The sequence below is a fragment of the Stigmatopora argus genome, chromosome 12 (assembly GCF_051989625.1).
Source record: "Stigmatopora argus isolate UIUO_Sarg chromosome 12, RoL_Sarg_1.0, whole genome shotgun sequence".
Classification (NCBI taxonomy): Eukaryota; Metazoa; Chordata; class Actinopteri; order Syngnathiformes; family Syngnathidae; genus Stigmatopora; species Stigmatopora argus.
In genome coordinates this window covers 15841533-15864737 of record NC_135398.1, presented here as the reverse complement: position 1 = coordinate 15864737, position 23205 = coordinate 15841533, and the positions used below count along the sequence as shown (strand labels likewise).

Sequence of the window (23205 nt, the reverse complement as noted above, 5' to 3'; positions counted from 1 at the left end):
TTACCGAGTATATATTCCAGATCTTTTCTTTGCAAAACTCTGCCGATCCATTGTTGTTTACCTGGTATGTAAATGTAGACCAAAGTGGGGGGGAAAAACGGGTATGGAAATGCAAAGTCCGCCCAGTGCTCGTAGAAAGATTTTATACACGAAAGAGATGCAAAAAAAAGACAGTGCCATGGCCACCTGGCTTGGTCACATCACGAAATTTTGACCGCATCACGGGCGAATTATTCGATCGAAATTTCCGTCGTAAGACGAGAATTTTGTATGACGAGCGGTCGTATGACGAGGTACCACTGTACCTTACTTTATATCTAAACTTTACCTAGAATAGAAAGTATTTTTTAGATAACAGAAGAACTTGAAATGAAAATTTACACATATTTACTCAGAGAGCGCACAGGATTATCCATATGTAATTATTCACTTGGTTATGCTGAGTTCTGTAAACTTGCAGACACAGACACAACTTGGGATATTTAAATTAAAATTTGGTAGATTTTCTTCTCGTTTGCTGGGTCTTCCCCAAGTCAGTTCCTGCCTTCATAGCATTTCTGTAAGGACAAAAGACAAAGCATTACAGTTGGGTAACTTTGAAACACAATTTTACTTTTTGAGTAGGACTAATATGAAACGGGTTCTCTTTTCCAGCAAAAAAGACCTTGATCGTTACCTTTTGAAAACCAATGCAGCGAACAGTTATTCTTGTCATCCATCATTTTTACCAAAAATGCTCACAAGGGTTGTGAAATATGGAATGTATTTCTCTTGTATTCTTTTATCCTTTTAGCTTTAGCAACTAGAATAGAATTTTACTGACACCTACTGGTCAAGACCTGTCATCACTTTGTATATAACACCTCCCCTTTTGTTGTTCCCGCCCAAAGTTTGTCTCCGCCTACCTTCAATGAAACCCTCCCACACGGAGGTAGGCGTTTGTATTATGGCAGAGGAGAGCTACAAGTCAGACATATGCTCTGTCCGTCCGCCCCCTCCCCCTTCGGAGGGGGTGGGGGCGAGATAAAGACAAAGAAGCAAGGGAGCAGCGGCCATCTTGGAAGCGACCCGCCATTTTACCACTCCTATCGACCGTTGGAGTTAAAACTATTCCGTTCTTGATGCTTTCTCTGCTTGAAGATTATTTAGATGTTTGGGAATTAGCCCTAACAAGGGTTGCGGGAGTGATGAGGCCATTGCCAATCAATCACAGGGTACAGAATCAAAGAATCGTTAACACTCACAAGCCCACTTATCAATAATTTGGAGTTTTCAGTCAACCTAGCATGCATGTTTTGGGGATGTTTGAAGAAACCCAAAGGAAGAAAACCCACGTAGGCACAAAGGAAGGCACCAGGACTGAACTCTTCATCTTAGAATGTGAGTTGGACATACTACCCAATTAATCAGAGCAGGGAGTAGACCGTTAACAACCCATAGTCATATGTAATTGGCTCCAGCATTCTTGTGAGGATACTATTTGTTTTAGAAGATGAATGAATTGAAAAAAATGAACGTACCAACAGTTTCATTAAGTGGCTTACCTATTGCCCTGGAACTCAGTTGTAGAATCAGGCAGTTCTTTTCTCCTGGTTTCGGGAAGAAGAAAATCTAGAACGGCACTGAACACTGTAAGGCTGCTGAAAAGAATGATGGGTATGGAACTGTGGTATATGGCTAACATATTGACCACTGGAGCCAGCAGTCCAGCTACTCTCATCGCTATGGCCCCAAATCCAACAGCTGTTTGCCTGAGGAGAAGAAAAGTTGAACCATCTCTCAGTCTGTTCCACATTATTTTCAAACTTGGTCCATTCAAATAATATTAGCTGAGTTGTGCCGCCTTGTGGTGTAGAGGTTCACTCTCCTGACTTCGGAGGGGGCAGGTGCGAGCTCAATTCCTGCTGGTGGCGGGATGATTGCGACTGCATATGGTTGTTTGTCTCTGTGTGCCCTACGACTGATTGTCGACCAGTCTGCCTTTCGCCCGAAGTCAGCTGGGTTAGGATCCAGCAACCCCCGCATCTCTTTCAAGGATGTGCTGTATGGAAGATGAGTGAATGAATGAATAGCTGAGTTGGGTAATGCTCAGGGCACATGACAGAACATCTCACCAGAGAGGAATGCTAGCAAACCCAAACCTCATCAGAATCTTTTTTTTTGGTTAAGGATGTAAGAAACACAAGAAATTTAGCTACAGCCCAGGAGCAGAGCTTAGGGGGTCGTTGGGAATGCAGCCACTCTTGAGGCCAGGTTTCTAGAGTGCCTGATTTGTACGCTTAAAGAGGAAAGGCGTGTGGTTGGAAACAAATTTAAGATGATGCGCACCAGTAAACCCAGCCTACCCCCTGCTCGGTCGGTCATCTTATGGGGCCTGCATTGTCTGGGGTGCTCAGACTTTTGCTCAAAGATCTACTTTTCAAGGAGCCAACTTTGCGCAGTCTACCTTTTTTTTCCCGAGCCCCTGACAAAGCTCAGCAGTTATGTATGCTGATGATATAGCTGATGCCAGCAGGATCCAAAATAGTGTAGGCAGGAAATAATCGTGTTTGGACTCGCAATGTTGCTGTTTCCAAACTCAAGTCCCATATAAAATTTGACTACAAATCCAATCCTTGGATCAAATCTTACTGTGATGCGATCTACCAATGTACATGTGTTTCCATGTGCTCTCCCCATGTCCTGTGCTCCTTGTTTCTCCGCATCTCCCCGGTTTTGAAGTCTTTGTTGATATGCAAGTTTTCTGGAAGTTATTAAAGTTTTTTCAGTGAACCTTCACTGCCCGTCTCCACCTGCTTCCCTGCATTTGGGTCCTACCACGCTTTGCAATCCGCAAATGATAGCAGTGTGCACTGAACTTTTAACTACAGTTATGCCTCTACTTACGAATGTCTCTAGGTACGAAATTTTAAGGTTACGAAAGCAAATGAGTGCCTTGAGATACAAAAAAATTTGGTTATGCAAGATGGCGGCGCACACTGACGCAGCGGCTTTATGCTCTCCAGTTCGGTATTAGTAAACGCAGCTTATGGAGAAGCACCACCAATTTCGTCACACGCAGTTTCTGGGTGTGATGACAAGTAGGCTTTTTGGTTGTTGATAATGACGACAGGGCCTATGTCCGATTATTATTATTATTAAAAGATCCAACTTATGAAATTCCCCCAAAATTAAATGCGTTTCCTCTATCTGTTATTTTATTTTGAAATTGTGGCGGATGCATTGATTCTCATTTTATAACCTCATTACACTCTACTGGGTTCTCATTGGCTGTCTCACAACAACCACTATCCATGTTTGAAGATTCTCTTCTGTACTTTTGACTGCCGTTCGTCGTCGCGCAGTTCTGACGGTGTTTTTTGTCAAGGTTTTCGACTGTGGCTAAAGCACTTCTTTTTTTATCATCATGCAGGAGATACATTGATGGAATCTGCCATTTCCGCAAAAGCAGCAGACATATTTAGCAGATTGGTGATGGCGGGTCAGGGTGAGGGTTCTTCGGAACACCAAGCATAGCCTGACTTTAAAGCATTGTGTGGCTGGTTTGAAAATTTTAAGAAAAGGGCTGGAATCCACTCAGTTGTGCGGCATGGTGAGGCATCAAGACAATGAGGCGGCAGAAGAATTTCTTTTTAAAAAGTCTAAGAACGTCTTCACGGGTCGTGCGATCGCCCTTTTAACGACATTTGTTACGCTATAGAAACATTATTAAAATTCGTTAAAGGCAATTGTCTCTGGATAGTTTTTTTTTTCAAAATGTTCGTCAACCAGCACTGCAGAACGAGTTAAATCCAAGCAGGTAAAAACCAGTAGCGACTAATAAAATTACATTCCAAAGAAATCATAAAATGTTATTGTTTGTTGTTGATTAATATTGTTTATGTTGTTGTATTAATTCTTAATGCCATGTTTATTAGATGTGTTCATGTGTTCGTGTTTGTGCTCTCTCTATGTGCTCCTCTTGTTCCCCTGCATTTCAACACAGGTAGATTTTATATATACCTTTTATACATTTTAAGAAATTAATAAATAATTTTATGATCATTTTCTCACATTTGTGTGTGTTTCTCGCATCTTTCTTACAAAATTGGGACATTTTGACCAATTCTAAAAGGTTTAATTGATAGTTGTGTGAGGACTGTGGAACGAACTAGAGAATTTAGTACATATAAAGTACTGCTCAATTTACAACATTTTCAACTTACAAAAAAAGTTCTGGAAACAACTAATTTCGTAAGTAGAGGAATTACTGTAGTTCACATATAAATGGAACGTTCGAATCTCCTCGACATCTTAAAACCAGTTAACTGTGATCAGGGAACAAAAAATGCTGATTTCACTCTGAGCCGGCATGTGAGCCGAATGAATGGTGAATCTCAAATATGATTAGTCAAAAATAAGCAACCGTGGTTAATAGTTATGAAAGTTATACAGTAACTTAAGTGTCAAAGGCCTAGCACTGGGCATATTATGTTGACATGTTAACACACGGCGGCTCGGTGGAGCGAGTAGTTAGCACGTCGGCCTCACAGCTCTGTGGTCCTGGGTTCAAATCCAGGTCATGTCCATGTGTGTGGAGTTTGCATGTTCTTTGTGGGTTTCCTCCGGGTACCCTGGTTTCCTCCCACATTCCAAAAACATGCATGGTAGGCTAATTGGACACTCTAAATTGCCCCTAGGTATGAATGTGAGTGTGCATGGTTGTCCGTCTCCTTGTGCCCTGTGATCGGCTGGCCACCGAATCAGGGTGTCCCCCGCCTCTGGCCCGGAGACAGGTGGGAATGTCTCCAGCAACCCCCACGACCCTAATGAGGATGAAGCGGTTGAGAAAATGAGATGAGCTGTTAACACAGACAAACTTAATCTTCAAATTGAATAAAATGGAGTGGAAGCTGAGTAGACACACATGCGCTAAGTAATAAGGATAATTAGACTGTTTGAAATATTTATTTAAGTATCAAATTTAAGTCACTGTTTAGGCTAACAGACATAGTTTTATGTCCCTGGATGTAAAACATGTATTAAATAAAGGAGAACTGAAACTTGTGCATTTCGGCTGTTTTTGTGACTTTGTAAAATGGACACTAAAATATGTACAGTCGTACCTCTACTTAAGAAATTAATTGGTTCCAAGACTTTTTTCGTAACTTGAAAATTTCGTGAGTAGAGGTGTACTTTATATGTAAATTCTCTCATTCGTTCTACGGTCCTGACACAACTTCCAACTAAACCCTTTAAAATTGGTCATAGTGTCCCAATTTTGTATGAAACATGTGAGGAAACACAAACATGGGAGAAAATTATAAGGAAATGATTTATTAATGTCTTAAAATAAATAAAGCATATCAAAATGTGCCCTGCGCCACTGAAATATCTCCCTCCGCAGCCGTTATAGATGTAATACCTGTGGTGTTTGTCCGCCAGATGGAGGCAAGAGCCGTTCTACCAGGGCCAAAAGCCCTCCACTTTGTAGTACATTTTAGACTTTTACATGTGCCCTGTGTGTGTGTGTGTGTGTGTGTGTGTGTGTGAAAATATATGCCTCGTTGCATTTGTAGTTTTTAATCGCTTAATAAGGGAAATTCAAAATAAAATAACAGATAAAGAAATGCATTTACTTTTGGGGGGATTTCGTAACGTGGATCTTTTTCATAACTCGAGTCATCCATATGCATATAAAAAAAAATGTGTGCCCTGAAACTTTCGTACCTAGAGGCATTCGCAAGTAGGGGGAAACATGAACATGCAGTACATCTATGGATAAAGAGGTCAATAGTTTGATACAAGATCATTCAATTCATGAGAGATAGGTTTATTATATCACTGATATTTTTGTTACCTGACTGAAGTGGGAAACAGCTCTTGAGTGTAGACCATACATACTGAACTGGCCCCATTTAAAAAGAACTTCCCTAAAGTGACAAGTGCTGTAATAACAGTAGCATTGTCTGGAATGAGAGTACATGCAGTAGAATTAAACAACTGTGGGTGGAAAACAATATTAATATTAATTAAGGGGATCAGCAAGTTACCTTGTGAGAAAGCCAAGGTCAAGAAGCAAACAAACCCACCAGTGGCAACAGTGAAAATTAGGGTAATTTTTCTCCCCAGCAGTTCCAAAACCAAAATGCAGATAAGATGAACTGGTATTTCCGAGATGCCGAAGATAAACTGAACCAGAAAGATGTCTAGACCAAATTTTCCAACATTGAGAATAAGACAAAAGTAGCCTAGATTTAATGAAAACCTAAAAGAGAAAATATACAGTAAAAATAAAGTCAATCCAATCTAAGCAGAAGTACTCCCCTTCACTAGCTGGTCTTCATTGTGTTGATGAAGTAATAAAACAAACATATTGCTTTTATGTTGAAATTGATCTCATCTCATATAATTTCAAGTGCTAAGTGACACGAATAAAAAGATATAATTAGGCTCTGCAGTGTTTCCCACTTTTTAAAGAAACTAGAAAAAACAATTCTTCTATTATTACCATGTAGTGAGGGAAGAAATGAAGGCACTTGGTGTGAGAAACAGATTGCAATTTAATATATGGAAAAAAATATGGAAAATGAATTAGTTAAGCCATTGCCATCTCCAACTCACTTAAATTACGGGCAGTTACATATCACAGAGATGCAGGTATAGCTGACAAAGCAATAATAACAGCAGTTGCAAGAGGAAATGGCAAATACACACATTTAAAATTGTAATTTACTTACCAAGTGAAACACACAATGAATAAATATTTCATTAAGATTGCATTGGTAAAAAATGTTTTCATTGCTTGACTTTGCTTTTCTCCTTTTTCGTGCACCTGTAAATTATTAATGAAGGATGAGAACAAATAATTAAACGCTGTGGTGAAACCCAAAGTTTTGCAGAAATGGTATTGTAAATAAAACTTACAATGCATTCTAGCATATTTTCAGGTATTTCCCGTTTATTCATTGCTGCAACTTTCCTAATCAACCTGTTTGCTTCCTCGATCCTTCCTTGACTCAACAACCATCGCACAGATTCGGGAATCCACCTTTAAGAATGCAATATCTGGGAGTAATTTGGCAGCCAAAATGTTGAATTGTTTCCCATTTTGCATTTTGTGCTAACCAAATATAGAGTACAACTAGGAAGTAGACTGCTGCCAAACCATATTGTACAACTCTCCAGTTACGAACGCTATAGACCACACCGGCCAGGAAACACTGTCCCAGGGCAGCAAACATTTGGCACAGACAGGAAGCGTAGGATCTTTTGGTCGTCCCTAACCACTCTGTAGCTAGAAAAATATGTTAACACGGTGGTTAGATGACAAGGAAAATCCACCATATTTGTGAGCATTATAAGATTAGGAAAAAGGAAGCCCCTACCACCATACCTAAGACAGTAGAGTTAACCCTATAGCCAGCAAGACCAACTCCCACCAGGAACTGTGCCACAATGTAGACATAAAAATTTGGGGATGCACCAGACACAATATTGCATATTAACAGGACCACTGCTGGCATTTGTGTAGTTTTCAAACGACCCAATCTAAAATTGACAAACAAAAAAGCAATGCTTACTCCCACCTCATAATATTTACACATTTAGACAAAAACTATACACTAATATAATATTTCAATGCACAAAGCCGCCTGATGGTGTAGATTGTAGAGCAGAGGTTGGGAACCTTTTTGACACAGAGAGCTATAAACAATTCCTATTTTCAAATTTCATTCCTTGAGAGCCATAGTCAGAATTTAAGAGTAAAAATGTGAAAATGAGATGTGAGTTTTTTGGAGTCATTTTAACCACTTTTAAAGTACAAAATGAATTCTTTTGAGAGCACTCTTACGGAGTTGCTAATCAATGAAAATATGCATGCCGAAAAGTCTAATGAAAAAAGATGATTGAATTTAGAGGTAATGTCAGCGCCATAATGCCGACGTGATGCTCCTATTGGTGTATTCGGGACTCGGCTCTGTCACCAGCGGTTTTAAGACATATTTTACCTCACTCTGGCTCCTGAGCCATAGGTTCCCTACCCCTGCTGTAGAGGTTCACTTGCCTGACTTCGGTGTGGGCAGGCATGTGCTCGATTCCCGCTGATGGCGGTATGATTGTGAGTGCGGATGGTCATTTGTCTCTCTGTGTCCTACGGCTGACTGGGGACCAGTCTAGGCAGCGGTCCCCAACCTTTTTGTCAACACGGACCAGTAAAGCTCTTTCTATTTTCTCACGGACCGGCTTATTCTGGAGGGCAACAACTTAAGACAAAATTGTGCAGGGATGGTGTCGGTGCACGAACGACGTCCACGCATAATAGCAATTATTTATTATTATCATAGCAACTTTTCTCATTTCAAGTAGGAGGTCAAGATTTAAAATGTTAATATTTGTTACACTGACGGTTTGGCACCAGGTGGCTCGTGGACCTGTACCAGTCCACAGACGGGTGATTGGGGACCACTGGTCTAGAATGTAGTCTGCCTTTCGTCCGAAGTCAGCTGGGATAGGCTCCGGCAACCCTAGAGGGACTTAATGTGTGAGGACCAATGTTCCCTCTAAGCTGCGCACGTGCGCAATTGCGCACTACTCTGGTTTTCTCTGCGCAGCAGAAATCATATGGCGCGCAGTAAATAAAATCCAAACTTTATTTTTTTTAATTTATTTTTTATTTTTTTATACCCCTTTCCCCATGATGGCGCCGTTTACGCGGCAGCCAGTGGCAGTAGCTCTGTCCACTCTGTTTTTCGTGTTTTACAGCATGTTTTACATGAAAAATTAGAGGGAACATTGACATACACCTGCTTATGGCAGGTTGATACTGGTGTGGCCATAGTGAGCAATGATGATGTCGCTCACACTGGTACTCAGTATGCTCAGAGAGGTTGTCTTTCTGCCCAGACCAACGAAAAATTAGAGGGAACATTGGTGAGGACCCCTTTCTTTAAAAAAAAAAAATATCGCTTGTTATTAGGTTCTAATGATTAGAACCGACATCTATTTCCTTGTCATCAAATCTTTTAAGGCATGATCACTGTTAACCTGCTAAATGAATGATTTTGCCTTAGCTTTAATTATGTAACAGTAAGGATGAGTTGCCTGGCACTTGGACATAAAGTCATAAAAACCTATCTGGACTCTGCGTGATTTTCAACAGAAATTAAGATTGTCAGAAACTTTAAATTAAGAACATTACTGAGAACACCTAAAAATGTACAGACTTAATGACATGTACAGAATAAATATTTTGTTTCTCTGTTATTGAATTACAATGTGTTCTTAGGTGCGGGTAAAAGTCATACATATGTATATATTATTTTCTTTTTTAGGCCTCAGAGCACAGTGTAAATGGCTGAAGGACCGCCATGACATTCATGCCTTATTTTATTCATTTAGGACTCTAACTTTATCAAGAGAGACTATAACATGACAGTGTTGGTAATTAAAATTAAAACAGTGGTGTCTCTGCTTACAAAATTACTATTTGAATCCAGAAGTGGTATTGTAACTTAGGTTTTTCATAAGTAGAGGCATATTTTTACATTGAATTAGTATAATACGTTACCCGATTTTTAATACTACGCCTGAACCCTTTAAAAATTATCAAAAATATACCAATCTTGTATGAAATACAAATATTTAAATGTATATATGCTAAAAAAAAGCCTATTAGTCTTGGAAAATTAGGTTAAGCTGACATAACATAAATCCTCATATTTGGCCTGAAATTTGACAAATACAATATATAAGTAAAAGCATAACAGGTCCACAATGCTGCTCTCGTCACATCTTAAAAAAAAAAAGAGGTCATGTGGTTTTGCAGATTTAGATTATTTTGTTGTGATGCTTGTAGTTTTCCTGTCATTAGAAATTTTTTATAATAGGACTGGAACTCTCCACTGCACTCTCGCCAACATATATCGGTGGAGTATGTTACATGGATTTGTACCTTTGGTGTCACAAAGCTTAACAGAGGGCAAGTGGAGCAGAGCTTTTGCGAAAGGTGAACCATGTTTATTTCTAGTACTTTTGTCATTAGATAATATTATAACTTACTTTTCTAGAATAGGCCCAAAGATGATTGAACCAGAAAGTATACCAGCCATGAAGATAGCCTGGACAACAGCAGGCATGTTGGACTTGTCGCAGACAAGATCAAACTGCATAGAAAAACTCTTTGATATTGCATAACATTTAACTACATTGAAAAAATGTGGACAATCACTTACGTCTGTAACAATTGTGGCTTCATACATTCTGTTGAAGTACACCCAACCATTCTGGCATTTTGTGGTCTTGTTAAGGCCATGTTCCCTGATGGTTTCAATGTCCCATTCCACTGGAACAAACATGTTGCACTTGCTGAAAGACCCATTCTGCTCCAGAGGAATGGTCAGGTTCAGTTGCTCTTCTTGTGTGAGGTTAGGCGCAACTTTGAGAATCCAGTCTGTGTTACAATGTCGATCTGGATCCGACTGTATAAAAAGAAAACTAGAAAAACATAGAGGTAGTAAAAAATTAGGTAAAGTTAGTGCAATAAGGATAATCTTTTGAAAAATTCCAAAATCTCCAATGGTCCTCAGAATATCTCCAAACACCATTTTAAGACGAAGTTGAAGATCACTGTGTTAACTCACAAGCAAATGAATATTTAACATTGAAGGAGTTAATGTTTGATTGGAGGGACTGTGCATATTGTGGGGTTAAAAACACGTAAATCTCTATATATATTACTATTTCTGAGAATGTGTGTGTGCGTTAGTGTTTCCCCGTTAACATTGGACAAAATGGAGACAACACCCTACATCCGATTTGAATGTGGTTTTGAACAAAAAATTGAAAATGTACGGCCCTAAGATGTAATTGCGCCCGATCTTTGAATTTGGGCCGCAGTTTTTCAAAGAATTGACTTTTCTAACTGGGAGTCTCATTTCTATGGTCAAAAAGTGCAACTTTGGGCTATTTTTTTCGGTCCATGCGACACTTTTAGACCAAAATTACTTTGTTTATTTAAAGCAGAGGCACCATGAGAAACTGGCGCAGAGGTTGCTTCGAAAGTGGAGAGGATTTGTCGCTGTCTTTGCTAATGACACCACCATATTCGGGCTGATCTCAGGTGGGTATGACTGCCCACAAAGACGATTTTGGAAAGCTAAAAATCGTAAACACCACAATAACAAACTTTTCATGTCTTTCTGCAAACACAACATACAGTTGTGGACAAAAGTTTACATACACTTGTGAAGAACATAATGTCATGGCTCTCTTGAGTTTCCAGTTATTTCTACAACTCTGATTTTTCTCTGATGGAGTGATTGGAACAGATACTTCTTTGTTACAAAAACCATTCATGAAGTTTGGTTCTTTTATGACTTTATTATGCGTTAACAGAAAAAGTGATCAAATCTGCTGGGTCAAAAATATACATACAGCAACGCAAATTAGCAATTTTGGTGACTAAGAAAGTTGTCAGTGAAATGAGCTTCATAGCATGGCCTCTTAACTTCTTGTGAGTGATTATGAGTGACTACAGCTGGTGACTTCTCTAAGACCATTTAAATAGGGCTCATTGGATGCAAACGCCCACAAATGCTACAATGGGAAAGTCAAAGGAGCTCAGCATGGATCTGAAAAAGTGAATCCTTGACTTGAACAACTCAGGAAAGTCACTTGGAGCCATTTCAAAGCAGCTGCAGGTCCCAAGAGCAACAGTGCAAACAATTGTTTGTAAGTATAAAGTGCTTGGGACTGTTTTGTCACTGCCACGATCAGGAAGTAAACGCAAGCTATCACCTGCTGCTGAGAGAAAATTGGTCAGGAGGGTGAAGATTCAACCGAGAATCACCAAAAAGCAAATCTGCCAAGAATTAGAAGCTGCTGGAACACAGGTGTCAGTGTCCACAGTCAAGCGTGTTTTGCATCTCCATGGAATGAGAGGCTGCCGTGCAAGAAGGAAGCTCTTGCTCCAAAAGTGGCACCTTAAGGCTTGACTGAAGTTTGCTGCTGATCACATGGACAAAGATAAGACCTTCTGGAGGAAAGTTCTGTAGTCAGACGAAACAAAAATTGAGCTGTTTGGCCACAATGCCCAGTAATATGTTTGGAGGAGAAAAGGTGAGGCCTTTAACCCCAAGTACACCATGCCTACCGTCAAGCACGGTGCTGGTAGTATTATGCTGTGGGGCTGTTTTGCTGCCAATGGAACTGGTGCTTTACAGAGAGTAAATGGGATAATGAAGAAGGAGGATTACCTTCAAATTCTTCAAGATAACCTAAAGTCATCAGCCCGAAGATTGGGTCTTGGGCGCAGTTGGGTGTTCCAACAGGACAATGACCCAAACACACAACAAAAGTGGTAATGGAATTGCTAAATCAGGCTAGAATTAAGGTTTTCGAATGGCCTTCCCGAAGTCCTGAGTTAAACACCATTGAGAATTTGTGGACAATGCTGAAGAAACAAGTCCATGTCAGAAAGCCATCAAATTTTACTGAACTGCACCAATTCTGTCAAGAGGAGTGGTCAAAGATTCAACCAGAAGCTTATGGATGGCTACCAAAAGCCCCTAATTGAAGTGAAAATGGCCAAGGGAACTGTTACCAAATATTAGCGCTGCTTTATGTATATTTTTGACCCAGCAGATTTGATCACTTTTTCTGTTAACCCATAATAAAGTCATAAAAGAACCAAACTTCATGAATGTTTTTTTGTGACGAAGAAGTATCTGTTGCAATCACTCTATCAGAGAAAAATCCGAGTTGTAGAAATAACTGGAAACTCAAGAGAGCCATGACATTATGTTCTCCACAAGTGTATGTAAACCTTTGACCACAACTGTAGATTGTGGAGAACTTGTGAAAAGGCTCCACACCTTCACTTTGCTTGGAGTCCACATCATAGGCAACCTCTCTTGGACTGTTAACACAACAGTGGTGGCAAAGACCCAGCAGTGAACAAATCTCTTGAGGGTGTCAGGAGTAACAACACGAAGAAATGGCTGGTGTCTTTCTACATAGCTGCTGCAGAGCGCATCCTGATGTACTGCATCAGTGTTTCTGGAGCGAGAGTGAGAGAAAAGCTCCTCCCAGGAGATTCCTTACCAAAGAGTGGCGATTTCTTAAGTTAAGTTTCATGTCAGGCGGATAGCATCCAAGGGAAAGAAAATAGGTGTAATGTCAAGTGGATTCCATACTGGCTTCTACATGTGTGCAGTGCAAAACAATTATCACATGGGATGTATGGTGTACCCAAACAGGAAACTGTGGATGACCAGCCAGGTCCGATCACTCCTCCGGGCCCAAGATGCAGGCTTCAGATCCGGTGACAGGGCACTCTACAGCGCAGCTCGCGCCAACCTGAATAGAGGCATTAGGATGGAACCAGGCCGCTTCGCTGATCTCAGTTGGACCATTTATTTATTTATTATTTATTGATTACTTATTTGTCTGTTTGTTGTTGTTATTTGTGCACTACGTGGTGAATGCTTTAAATCTCATTATACTTGTATAATGGCATTCAAAGCAATTCAATTCTTAGAGAGTCGTTTGCTATGAGGTGCCATGTTTAACTTTCAGTGACCGGTCAAGTAGATAGAAACACATTTTAAATTGTCATTTAAAATATGATGGCTGCAATCAGAATTTAATACAGGTGCTCCCCAGTCACACCTGACCCTTTGTTACACTAGTCACATTACACACGCATGTTTTTGGAATGTGGGAGGAAACCGGGGGATACGCGCGCAGGCCCAGGAAGAACATGCAAACTTCACACGGGTGGAATGACCTGGATTTGAACCCAGGACCCTAGAACTGTGGGGCCGACTCATCCGCCTGCCCTATATAATCATTACATATTATATAATGATGAAATGTATTTAGAATAGTAGTCAAGTTTACATAGAGGACATTGTGTTTTTCAAAATGATTTACAAAATGTATTCAATCCCACCCCTGATACTATTGTCCAGAATTCGTATTATTCTATCGGGTACTCCTGTCTGACGTTAATTACACATAATAGAAGAAACAAAGAAGAAAAAAAGAAAAGCCAGCAGAGCAAACAAAACAGTAACCCGAGACAACCAGCTAAACATTAAGATTTGGCTCCTCATAGTACTTTTTTAACCAATATACACCAATAACAAAACACATTATCATTGATTGATTTATCATTGTACTATACATTTTCTACAACCTCGCAGATCATGAAATTTAAAAAAGTTTTGTGAATTGCATGTCAATAGTTTATTAATTGTAAAAAATATTATACATGTAAGATAGTTAACAAAATCTTTAATATTTAATAGATTGGAATGGGTAAAGAGGTGGTGAGTTTGATCAATGAATCCAGCCATATGTATGATCCATACTGCCTGTTTCTGTATTATGACTGAGTGAAGGACAATACACAACCATCCAGCATAGTTTAATTATGCTCAACATTCAACATCTTGTAACTTGTGCACTACTGGTTGGCTGTTTTTCTGCAGTTTTTGGCCTGTCGGGTTTCAGTATACGTTTTCGTGGAGATTGGAATTCTGTTAAGACAACAAACAAAATCACACAAGTAGAATGTGAGTTTTCATAATGTTTTATACAATTGCACAAATATGAATGACTAGCATGCATGTTTATTCATTAATAATTCTATTTAGAAATACTAGTGGATTTAGTTTGGTATTTGTATTTATGTTTTCGAAAGCTTTTTTTTTTAAAAATGTCATGTATCCTGTTTAATTCTGGGTTAAATATTTACGTCAGAACCATTCTAAGCTGAGGTGTGTCGACAAACAAAACCATCCAATTCCCCTTTTGTTACATTGTATGGCTCACCCATTGACTTCAGCATCAGTGATAGAATCCGGCAGTTCTTTATTCCTTGTTTCAGGAAGGAAAATCCCCAAAGCGCCACTCAGCAATGTTGGTGTGCTAAAGATGATGATTGGTATTGACCAACCATAAGAAGCCAACATGTTGATTGGTGGTGAAAAGAGTGCAGCTATTCGTGAAACTATGCATGCCAAGCCAACACCAGTTTGCCTGGGAAGAGTGTATCATGGAGCATGAAGTAAAAATGAATTCACACTGGAAAGAATAAAGTTGATACATGTGAAAAATGTTTGGATACTGTGATTTTAAAAAAAACTCGATCAGCACACAACAATCTTTAAGTTTGTCAATTTGTAACCCAACTTTATTTACAACTGTAGCCAAAAACAAATCATTATTGAGAAAAAGTATAAGTTTTTGTTATTTTAGGCACTGACTTATTACATCAATATTCAAAATAAAACTTAAAATGGTTGTTTATTGTGATTCAGAGGATTATTATTTACAGGTAAAAAAAACACAAAAGTCAGTATCTAAAACAATTTGAATTTTAGGGGAAATTCCATTACAATGGTGCCTCTATACTTACGAAATTATTGGTTCTGGAAATGGTTTCTTAACTTGAAAGTAGAGGAATATTTTGCATTGAGTTAGCATAAGTTGTTTCATGATCTTTAATCATCCGCCCTAAAAACCCTTAAAAATGATATAGTATAACATTTTGGCATGTCATATGTATGCAAATGTATGCAGGAATATGTTAATAAATAAAAAATAAATAAATAAAAAATAAGGCCCGGGCCAGAGGTGATGAGCCATAATCCTGGAGAAAATTTAAAAGTGCCCTGAAAAGGGGCTCTCAAATCGTCCCGGTAGACACTACACTATTTTAGTGGCATCCGCATTGAGCGTGCTGTTTTCGGGTCGGGCTGGTGCCGTGCTACCCTATCGGGCCCGGTGGCCATTACTCGAGAAAGCCCGGGCTGGCATTAGTGTCCGCCTAAAAGGTGCTAAGCTTGATTCTGGCATCATGGAGGTGGAGCTTCCTTCTAGCCAATAAGACGCCAATGAAGTGTTGGAAGCAACTCTGCACATGAATAAAAAAAACAGATACAGGAATCCCCCCAATGAGTCATCACCTTATCATGGTTATGGGGTTTGTGTGTTCCTGTTACGATCGCGCTGCGTCGTCGTGGCACGATCGGGAATGGATTCGGACCCAGGCGCGGGGAAGTAGGATTTGACGAGATATTAGCTTCGAAACAACATCTTTAATAAATCAAAAGGGATCTACAAATCAACAAAGGCTTGGAACCAAAACGGGAGCATGCAGTAATATGCAGCAGCATGCAGGACGCATGCAGGAACGATCCGACAATGTTACTAGGACTCATTCATGTTTAAATACCAAAACAGGAAGTAATCAGCAGATTGACCGCAGCCGCTCTGCCCTGACGGCACGCCAGGAGGGACAAACGGGCCGCTCCTGACAGTCCCAATGATCCTTGGAGCTATTTTGTCTCGGGCCTTGTGCCCCAGGTAGCGTCACCCATGGCAAACTGGTCCAAGGTGAAGGACCAGACAAAGCATGACTCAGAAGACCTTTTATGATGAGCAAAACAATTGAACGGCCTTAATCTGTCACGCAGACACGGATAACCGGGGCCCCACTCTGGAGCCAGGCCTGGAGGAGAGCATTATGGTGAGCCTACACCAAGGGTGGGCAAACCGGGCCTCGAGGGCCGCTGTGGGTGCAGGTTTTTGTTCCAACCGATCCAGCACAGACACTTTGACCAATGAGATTCCTGCAGAAAACGAGGAGCACCTGACTGCAATCCACTGATTGCACTTGTAGCACACCAGATTGGTGAAAAGGTGTCCTCTTTATGGGTTGGAATGAAAAGCCACAACCACTGCAGCCCTTTGTGGAATAGTTGGCCCACCCCTGGCCTACACCATAAGCCCTGGCCGGCCCGGCACAGCTGGAAGAGACTACGTGGGTTTTGCTTTCCATGGGCTCAACAGCTGAGAGGTGCTAAATAGGTCCGGTGCGACGACAGTTGGGCGGCAGCCAAAGGAGGGTTCCTTGGCGGTCCGATCCCCGACTGCAGAAACTGGCTCTTGGGACATGCGTGGAATGTCACCTCTCTGGTTAGGAAAGAGCCTGAGCTAGTGCGTGAGATTGAGGAATTCTAGCTCTATTTCGTCGGGCTCACCTCCATGCACAGCTTGGGTTCTTCTTTTCTCTGTTTTCTCTATTTTGGAGTGGACACCCACGAATTAGCAGGCCTTTCATGCCATAAAACAAGTGCTAGTGTGTGGTCAACATTAGTACTTCCAAATTGTGAAATATCAAACTCTGAGTAATGCAAAATTCTTTATGTAGACGGGTTAACTAAGAATTAATGGAATGGGCAAAACTTGAATAGGATACAATAAATCAAAATACCTTTGACTGCTTGGACTAGATGAAACAAAGAGGATTCAGAACACCTTGAACTGCACCTGAACTCCACCACAGACACTCCACAAGACTTCCCGACCTTCATTTGTTTTGACTATTGACGTCTCACTTGTATTTCCACCCTTCCCCCTTAGAATTCAGATATACATTGTAACCAGGGCTCTTAAATTTAATAAAACAACAGAAAAGACGTGTAAGGTCGGAGTGGGGACGTTGCCTCAACGGTCATTCTCCTTGCAAGTGAAAATTCCAGAAGAATGTCTTTTCCTCTTATTTGTGCGTGCATTTGGGAATGCCTCTTGGTGCTAACATGTATTTACGTTTTTTTGTTTGATGTTTCGTAACTTGGAATGTTTTTGTATGATGAAACAAAACGTTTCCCATCAGAGCTTTTCGTTTCATGAATATTTTCCATGAAGAAGCATTCATAAGTGGAGGTACACCCGCATTAGAACTCAAAATATCACATCCCAATCAGCTTGATAGTGCAAAACAACTGCAAAGATTCACTTTAAACTAGACCTAGACAATTATTTTTAATTAGGGTTATGTGAAAATGTATTTATTGTGATCAATAAGAAACTGAACCTTAACTGTTATTTTAGGATTCTCTCATAAAAAAAATATATAGGTCATTTACTACTTGTTAATTTTAAAATCTGCCAATGTTTTATGGAATAATATTAATTCTTATTTCTCTCCAAAATATGCAGTCACTTTGAATAAGCTTTCAATCTGTCATTTATTTATTTGTTTGTTTTTAATGAAGAAACACTATGTATGTATAAAAAGTCTGCTTACCTGACCGAAGTGGGAAACAGCTCCAGAGAGTAGACCATACATACTGAAACAGCCCAGTTTAAGAAAAACTTTCCTGTAGTTACAAGAGCAGTCAAAGCAACAGCGTTGTCTGGAAAGAGAATACATGAGTTTACCTGTCCAGAAATTTATGTTTGTCTAAATTGTCCTTCATAAAATGTTGACTTCGTGTGATCAAGTTACCTTGAGAAAAAGCCAGAATTACGAAGCAAAAAAATCCACCTGCCAGAACGGATAAAATCAGGGAAATTTTTCGACCTAATAATTCCAAAAAATAGATGCAGAAGAGGTGTGCTGGAATTTCCGATGCTCCAAACATGAATTGAACCAGGAAGATGCTTAAACCAAACCGACCCACATTGAGAATAAGACAAAAATAGGCTACAGATACTGTCGACCTATTTGGGGAAAATAAAATCATGCAAAAACTATAAATGAAAGGAAAGAAAATCATGAAATATAGAATGTACTTTCTTACCAGACAAATGATATCATCAAAAAAAGTTTAAGTAGTTTAGGGGATGAAAAGATTATTTTCATTGCTCCCCTTTCAACATCCTTAGTCTCTTGTTCCTTTATCTGGGCGATTCAATAGGAGAAGACATAAATACAGCATTTTAATTGGCCTTATTTTATAAACATATCAAAACTCACCAAACAATTCAGTATATTTTCTGAAATGTTGCATTTATTTACTGTTGCAACTTTTCTGATCAACTTCTTTGCCTCCTCAATTCTTCCTTGACTCAACAACCACCTTGCCGATTCAGGGATCCACCTTTCATAATGCCAGATATCAAATTAGCTTGACTGCCAAACCATAATGATGGATTTTCCATTATTTAAGATAAACATTTCTTTGTGTTACATACCACATGTAGAGGGCAACAAGAGAATATGTTGCTGCGATAACATACTGTGCTGTTCTCCAATTACGAATTGCGTAGACTAGTCCAGCCATGGCACATTGCCCCAAAGCACCCAACATTTGGCCTAAACACGAGGCAAATGATCTTTTGGGGGACCCTATCCACTCTGTTGCTAGAGAGATAATGTTGTTATTAACACCCAAAATAAAGATATATATATGTCATGCATTTTATTAGTTTCGGATTTCATTCAAATGTTCTAAAAACGCACCTACCTTTTAGAAGTCATACCTAATATAGTAGAGTTTATTCTGTAACCTGCACGGGCAACTGCAACCAGGAACTGTGTCACAATGTAGACATAGACATTTGGAGATGCACCAGAAACAAGATTACCAATTAGCAGGACCAAAATTGGAATCTGTGTTGCTCTTTGACGACCAAATCTAAAATTGACAGATAAGTAAGTAGTAGTTATTGAGTAATTATTCGAAGTATTACACTTTTTTTGGAAGATTTTGGGTGTCTATGGAAGCGTGGTTGGTTGGGTGTGACTCAAATGGGCTGGGGAACCACACAGGGTGATATGGCGTGGATGGATCCTCAGGCCCACAAAGGTGTAATGCCCTCTCCAGGCGAGGGAAGAGTGGCCGATTGATAGGCGGGTCGTTGCTATGATGGCAGTTTTGTGGCTTTTGTATCAGTCAATCATAGTAAAGGAGCTTAACCGGTCGATCTACCTTCCTACTCTCACCAAGACAATGAGCAATGGGTCTTGACCAAAAGAGCTAGATGCCGGATACCAACAGCCAAAATAAGTTTCCTCCACAGGTTGTCTCGGATCTCCTTTAAGGACTGGCTAAAAAGCTTGGGCATCTGAGAAGGGCTTTGTGTAGAGTTACTGCTAGTCTGCATCAAAAGGAGTCATATAAGGTGGCTTAGGCATCTGATTGGAATGCTTCCTGGATGTGATTGACCCAGGATAAGATGGAGAGAATTTGTATCCCAATTTGGCTGGAAAAACCTCACTTTGGAGATAGACATAGTCTTGCCTCGATTATAGCAACTTCAGTTCTTTGTGATTTTTTCTTCTATTAATTATTTTTATTATTTTTTTTTTTAAGTTCATAAAAATGTGAAAATCCATGCTGAAACTTGCAAGCGGAAGCCACTCCCGTCTTCCTCTTGCTACTACGACTCGGCACTGAAGAATTTTTTTTTTTTTTTAAAGTTCATAAAAATGTGAAAATCCACGCTGAAACTTGTAAGCGGAAGCCACGCTTGCAAGGCATGCATTTTTATTTTCTCTGTGATATTTTGGCAAACTGGGACCTGATGAGTAAAAAACAAAAAAAAATATTTTTAGATGATGTAGTTTCTGAGAAAAATGATGTCCACATCATAAGTGGACGCAGGCCCTTGTAGTCCAAAATTTAACATTGTAGTCTTTGACAACCAAAAATGTGATGTCCACACATGTGGAGGCCAGGTCCTAGGAGGTTATACACCACTGGAACTTTCTAGTTTTGATTGTATTCCAGTTAGCATGGTTCCACTGTCAACACATTCATGCATGTTTGAACTATCCGAAACGGAATACAATTCTGAAGGAAAAGACTGCATGTTGAGAGGGACTGAGTGTTTCTCTCAGTCTGCCGCAGAACGGTACGGTATTTTATCCTTTTGAAAATTATTCATTTATTCATTCATTCACTCATTTTCCACATCGCTTATCCACAGGGAGATTGGAACCCATCGGGGATTGAACCTTCAACCTCAGAACTGTGAGGCGGAGGCACTAACCATTCAAGAGAAGTGCAACTACATGTCCAGGGTGCCAATACACAGTCTGCCAGCACACCTCGCATTGCATGTTTAAACTGCGGGTTCCTACGTGAATGAAATCAGCACATAATGAATAGATGTATCTAAATATTTTCATGAAGGAACAAATGCCATTTTATGGCTATTGTAGTCGAGATGTCACCTCACCACTGACTGGGGAGCAGATGAACTGATGAATACGAAATGGGGTCGTGGCGAGAGAGACAGGAAATACTGTCCCATTGAGTGGCATATACTAAAAGGCAATTCCTGTTGCTTTTGCTTGAAGTTTACCCAACTATGCTTTGTAAAATGTTAACTCGCTGCAGAAACAACTTTGGTCAGGGATTTTAAGCCATTGTGTAACCAGAATAGTTTCCATGCCCTTTTAGTCGTTTACAGCGTCACTAAAACTTGAAAAGGGAAGAAATAATAAAAAAAACTTTTACAGTCGTCCTTTTGCAGTTACGAACATGTCTGTATCTCGTTTCTGACACCATGTTGTTGTTGGTTTTGTAGGGGCTCATAGAGAGGTTTGGCAGCGCATCACAGCAAACAAAAATAGTGCTGCCATTAGGCTTAGGCTTGTGACAACAATGTGTTATAAACCCACCTAAAACTAAAATTGGCAAAGACCAGACCAAAAGAGTTTCTGCCTTTAACTCAAGAGATACAAAACGTCTGTTCTTATCTTGTTTCAGTTGTCATGTACAGTAATACCTTGACATACGAGTGTCCCAACATACGAGATAAGAGGAAAATTCTGAGCAAATTTTTGCTCTGAGATACGAGACAAATTTGAGATAAGAGCATACGAGATGGATCCCAATGTGTTCGAGTATGCAAGAGGCTGCTTATGGGAACAACATCGCTCTGTCTTTCTCGCCGGAACTCCATCGTGTAAATATATCTACGAGCACCGGCCGTACAGTTAGCATATTTTATGTGTTTTTTTAATTACTAATTACTGCAGAATTAAGTGAAAAAACAATGGGTCCAAAGCAAGCCGGTGCAATGAAGGGTAGTGAGAAGAAAAAGCATATGATGACAATCGATATCAAGCATGAAATAATAGAAAAACATGAGTGGTGTACGCGTGACTGAGCTGGCTCGTCAATGTAAGATTAAAACGTATTTTTAGGTGTGTATAGTAATCTAAGTTCATAAGTTAAATTTAAAGTTTCTGTTATGTTACGTAGTCTCACAAAAGTGTAGGGAACCGAACGTGTTGTCTTACACCTCCTTATCCAGTGTAATATCCTATTTTCGAAATGTTTTTTTTCAGAGGGTGGGAACGGATTCATTTGTATTTAGTTATTTTATATGGGGAAACATTGATTTGAGATACAAGTGAATGGACATACGAGCTTGGTCCCGGAACGCCTTAAGCTCGTATCTCAATGTATTACTGTATTTAAAAAAATCTAAATGACTTTTGAAGTAATCTATTACTTACGATTCAACAAGAAGCCCAAAGATGACAGAGCCAACAAGAATACCACTCATAAATACTGTTTGCACAACAGCACAGATATAGGCCTTCTCACAAACAAGGTCAAACTGCAAAGCAGAATTAACAGAATCAGCAAGATTTTGTAAGAGTTTAAAAATATATATATATTGTAACTTACATCAGTGACTATTGTGGCTTCATACATTGTGTCATAGTAGACCCAACCATTCTGGCATGCTGTGGTACTATTGAGTCCATGCTCCCTGATGGTTCCGATGTCCCATTCAACTGGTGCAAACATGTGACACCTGCTAAAAGAACCATTCTGGTCCAGGGGAATGGTCAGGTTTAGCTGGTCATCCAAGGTAAGGTTGGGAGCAACCTTAAGAATCCAGTCAGTGTTGCAACGACGAGCTGGATCTGACTGAATAAAGATGAAACTGCACATTGAAAGAGAAAGTAATACATTTGGAATGGATAATCCAAAAAGAATGAGTTTCTGGAAATTTCCAAATTCGCCAATTGTCCTTAGAATGTCTTCAAAACCCATTTTCCAAGAGAGAAAACAGACGACTGCTGTTCTCAGGTCAAATGAATGCATAACTATTTGTCAGTCTAAGACTTAATGTTAGATCAACACATTTTTGTTTAAATAAGGAAATTGTTAGTTCGTTGATATTGTTAAACACGCATGAAGCCTGCTGTTCACCATCCTTTTGCATCAGACCGTTGCTGTGTAAACATGACCCATGATACTATTTGGGAACCTGATCATTCCTGGCAAGTTTCCACTCCATCCAAAGGAGCATAGTCGTTGAAGGGGGCAGGGCAAGAACAAGGTACGGGGACTCAACTATTCTCATTTTTCAGGCCTTAATGATCTGAATTGCAAGGGAGGCATAACAAGAAACAAATACATGAAAAGAACCTAAAGTGAAGACAATTCCTACCCCAATATCACA

The 23205-nt window shown here is 39.8% G+C and overlaps 2 protein-coding genes across 2 annotated transcripts; both read right to left on the bottom strand.

Annotated features, from left to right (window-relative positions):
* Positions 1-97: 97 nt before the first annotated feature.
* LOC144086204 (solute carrier family 22 member 13-like) lies at positions 98-10679 on the bottom strand. The gene is made up of 10 exons (XM_077616052.1): positions 10215-10679; positions 10042-10145; positions 7376-7530; positions 7108-7276; positions 6907-7030; positions 6720-6814; positions 6033-6247; positions 5840-5948; positions 1545-1751; positions 98-557 (listed from the first exon to the last, which is right to left on the bottom strand). The coding sequence occupies exons 1-10, from the start codon at positions 10584-10586 to the stop codon at positions 488-490; spliced, it is 1620 nt and encodes a 539-aa protein (XP_077472178.1). The 5' UTR covers positions 10587-10679; the 3' UTR covers positions 98-487.
* A 3564-nt stretch (positions 10680-14243) lies between these two features.
* Positions 14244-22793, bottom strand: LOC144086114 (solute carrier family 22 member 13-like). The gene is made up of 10 exons (XM_077615913.1): positions 22422-22793; positions 22247-22350; positions 19258-19412; positions 18970-19138; positions 18752-18875; positions 18576-18670; positions 18281-18495; positions 18080-18188; positions 14818-15024; positions 14244-14522 (listed from the first exon to the last, which is right to left on the bottom strand). The coding sequence occupies exons 1-10, from the start codon at positions 22791-22793 to the stop codon at positions 14450-14452; spliced, it is 1623 nt and encodes a 540-aa protein (XP_077472039.1). The 3' UTR covers positions 14244-14449.
* Positions 22794-23205: the final 412 nt, after the last annotated feature.

Excerpts from the sequence above, each read along its gene's own strand:
- LOC144086204 (XM_077616052.1), bottom strand. The coding sequence starts at position 10,586 with ATGGTGTTTGGAGATATTCTGAGGACCATTGGAGATTTTGGAATTTTT. Across the intron at positions 10,146-10,214 it reads AAGCCACAATTGTTACAGAC|TTTGATCTTGTCTGCGACAA; the intron begins GTAAGTGATTGT and ends TTTTCTATGCAG. Across the intron at positions 558-1,544 it reads ACTGAGTTCCAGGGCAATAG|AAATGCTATGAAGGCAGGAA; the intron begins GTAAGCCACTTA and ends TTGTCCTTACAG.
- LOC144086114 (XM_077615913.1), bottom strand. The coding sequence starts at position 22,793 with ATGGGTTTTGAAGACATTCTAAGGACAATTGGCGAATTTGGAAATTTC. Across the intron at positions 22,351-22,421 it reads AAGCCACAATAGTCACTGAT|TTTGACCTTGTTTGTGAGAA; the intron begins GTAAGTTACAAT and ends TCTGCTTTGCAG. Across the intron at positions 18,496-18,575 it reads TTGATGATATCATTTGTCTG|GTCGACAGTATCTGTAGCCT; the intron begins GTAAGAAAGTAC and ends TTCCCCAAATAG.